The sequence below is a fragment of the Gekko japonicus genome, unplaced genomic scaffold (genome assembly GCF_001447785.1).
Source record: "Gekko japonicus isolate JY-2015 unplaced genomic scaffold, Gekko_japonicus_V1.1 scaffold3331, whole genome shotgun sequence".
Taxonomy (NCBI): domain Eukaryota; kingdom Metazoa; phylum Chordata; class Lepidosauria; order Squamata; family Gekkonidae; genus Gekko; species Gekko japonicus.
This window is the reverse complement of record NW_015162057.1, coordinates 88,895-91,728: the sequence shown is the minus strand read 5'-3', so window position 1 is coordinate 91,728 and position 2,834 is coordinate 88,895. Positions and strand designations below refer to the sequence as shown.

Below are 2,834 nucleotides of genomic sequence, written 5' to 3'. Positions count from 1 at the left end.
ATCACTTGCCGAAGCCTGAGAGTTCCTATCTATACCTTATGGCAAATAGCCACCAATGGACTTCTGCTCCATATGCTTATCTAATTCCCTCTTGAAGCTGTCCATGCTTGTAGCCACCGCCACCTCCTGTAGCAGTGAATTCTATGTATTAATCACTCTTTGGGTGAAGAAATATCTGTTCTAACCTGACTGCTCAGCAATTTCATTGAGTGTTCATGAGTTCTTATATTGTGAGAAAGGGAGAAAAGTACTTCTTTCTCTACCTGCTCTATCCCATGCATAATCTTATAAACCTCGATCATGTCACCCATCAACCTTTCTTTCTTTTTTTTAAGTACCCATAAGGTACACTTTTATTATTTTTCATATTATATACCAACAAACATACTACATAACAAACATCCACTTACACACATAAAACATGCAAAGAGATCAGTATATTATCTTATAACTCTATTACCATATTTAAAGAATTTCTATAAGTTTGCTTAAGTTTCTGTATACTCTTATCTTTTTACCATAGTTTCTATTTAACTAAAAAATATTAATAATAGCAAAAATTTCATTACTTTAAGTTATGCATTTATATTGTACCAATCATACAGTTTTTTCCACGTCTTTTGAAATGTTGGGTCTGTTGTCCCTCTCATCAACAATGACAATTTGTCATTTTCAGCCGTCTCCAACAGTTTATTCACATATTCTTGCTTCTTTGGTGTTTCTATTTGTTTCCAATATTTTGCATATAATATTCTTGCTGCAGTAGATAGGTGTACTATCAAATATCTATCACCTTTATCAAACTCCTTTGGAAATATGTTTAGTAATAATATTTCAGGCAAAAATGGTATTTTACCCATCAACCTTTCTTCATAGAGACAATGTTCCAGCCCTTTTATCATTCTAGTTCCCCTTTTCTGCACTTTTTCCAGTGCTATAGAGGTGTGGTGACCAGAACTGTACACAGTACTCCAAATGAGGTCGCACCATTGATTTATACAGGGGCATAATGATACTGGCTGATTTGTTTTCAGTTCCCTTCCCTTCCACACCCCCATGCATCATCTGCTCAGAGCCACACACTTCCAAGGCAGGTTCTCATACACGTACATATATATAGGGACTGCATTATGCACATTTGCCACTCATTTTCAAGGGGAGATGGAAGACTGGGCTATCTGAGCATCTCTTATGCTTGTTTGTTTTCATACTTTTGTCACAGGACGGACTAGTATGCAGCCAAATGTAAAACGATAAGAATTACTGTCTGGTGCAAGGAAGCATGGTCAGTACTGAATGAGAGACGTACCTTGCTTTGTTCATACTTGTCCCCAGGCTGGTGCTGCTCGTGCCCTGTGCTGCCATTGGAGGTAGATATCTTCAAAGGTGGCAGAGACGGGTTACGAATTGTAGCCTTCAAAGGCTTGTCAGGCCCTACTGCACCTGAGGAATACGGCCTGGTGATGGGCTGAGGTACCCTGCTGGTCTGGGGTCTCATGACTGCAGAAGTGCTGCTCTCTTTGCGCTGATACTCTATAGGTGACTGTAGTGCTGGAGCAGAATAGTAGGTGTCAGTATAGAACTCCCCATTTGCAACACCGCATTGCCTCACACAAGAAGCATCAGACTCACTTGATCGCAAACAAACAGCATCGTGCAAGGCAACGCCCTTAGAATAAAACTAGAAAATACGAGATGGCTATATGACTGGGAAACACCAAAACTTCCTCCTGATGCAATGAGGGGAAGGTACATTTGCAAGGGCGGGCTGAGCAAAGAGAGTGCAACATCCACCACTGCAGCTTACAGCCTTCAGAGTTCATGGGTACAACTTCATTCTCTCAACACAGATGATGGAAGCAACGTATACTCTGCTATTTGACTTGGAACAGCAGCTACACCTAGACACTTAAAAAAACCATGCAAAGCAACTGATTAAGTATTGGTGGGAAACACATCTCATGTGGCAATGTACCACACTGTTCATGCAAAGTTCTGTAAGAACAACACTGATGGGTTAGCTTCCTAGGTGATTATAAACATTCACCAAGGGATGACTTGAATATCTTATTGCAGATTTTCAGACTTTGATCCTGACTTGAGATCAGCTACAATTTTTAAAATGCACTTTTCTAAATCAGGGTGGCACATCACTTGTGATGTATGGGGGGTGGCATCCAAAGGTTTGTTTTTTTGAAAAAATCATGTGATTGTTCTATCGCAACTGCGCAGTAGCATCCAGCAAGCTTTTTAGTGTTAGGCTTCCGGAAAATGCCAAAATGGTCCCCCCCCCCTTTGTGATGTATGGGGGGTGGCATCCAAAGGTTTGTTTTTTTGAAAAAATCATGTGATTGTTCTATCGCAACTGCGCAGTAGCATCCAGCAAGCATCTTCCATTTAAATCCCTGTGGTTCAGGCTTTGCATATGCATTTTAGTGTTAGTTCCTTGAATGAAAGGGAATAGAAAGGAATGCAGGCATGGGGGGGAAACTAATGTCAAAACTGACAAGACCTTTTTTGAAACTGACAAGCAGCTGAAAAGACCCATTTTTTCATATGGCTAAGCACTAGTGGATTTCTCTGCTGTGTTATTGGCCACTGAAAAATGGGAGTCACACAATCTCTGAGAGCCAGTTTGGTGTAGTGGTTAAGTGTGCAGACTCTAATCTGGGAGAACGGGGTTTGATTCCCCACTCCTCCACTTGCACCTGGCTGGATGACCTTGGGCAAAGCCATAGTTCTGTCAGAGCTGTTCTCTCAAGGACAGTTCTAGAAAGAGCTCTCTCAGCCCCACCTACCTCACAGGGTGTCTGTTGTGGGGAGGGGAAGGGAAA

The 2,834-nt window shown here is 41.4% G+C and overlaps 1 protein-coding gene across 1 annotated transcript in view; it reads right to left on the bottom strand.

Moving 5' to 3' along the window:
• The window catches only part of LOC107105609 (kalirin-like), a gene marked incomplete at its 5' end in the record, with an annotated part of 93,689 nt that overhangs the window by 55,625 nt on the left and 35,230 nt on the right, over positions 1–2,834 (bottom strand). Inside the window, one exon of the mRNA XM_015405607.1 lies at positions 1,310–1,551. Coding sequence (XP_015261093.1) covers positions 1,310–1,551 — 242 coding nt within the window. The remainder of the gene's footprint in view (positions 1–1,309; positions 1,552–2,834) is intronic.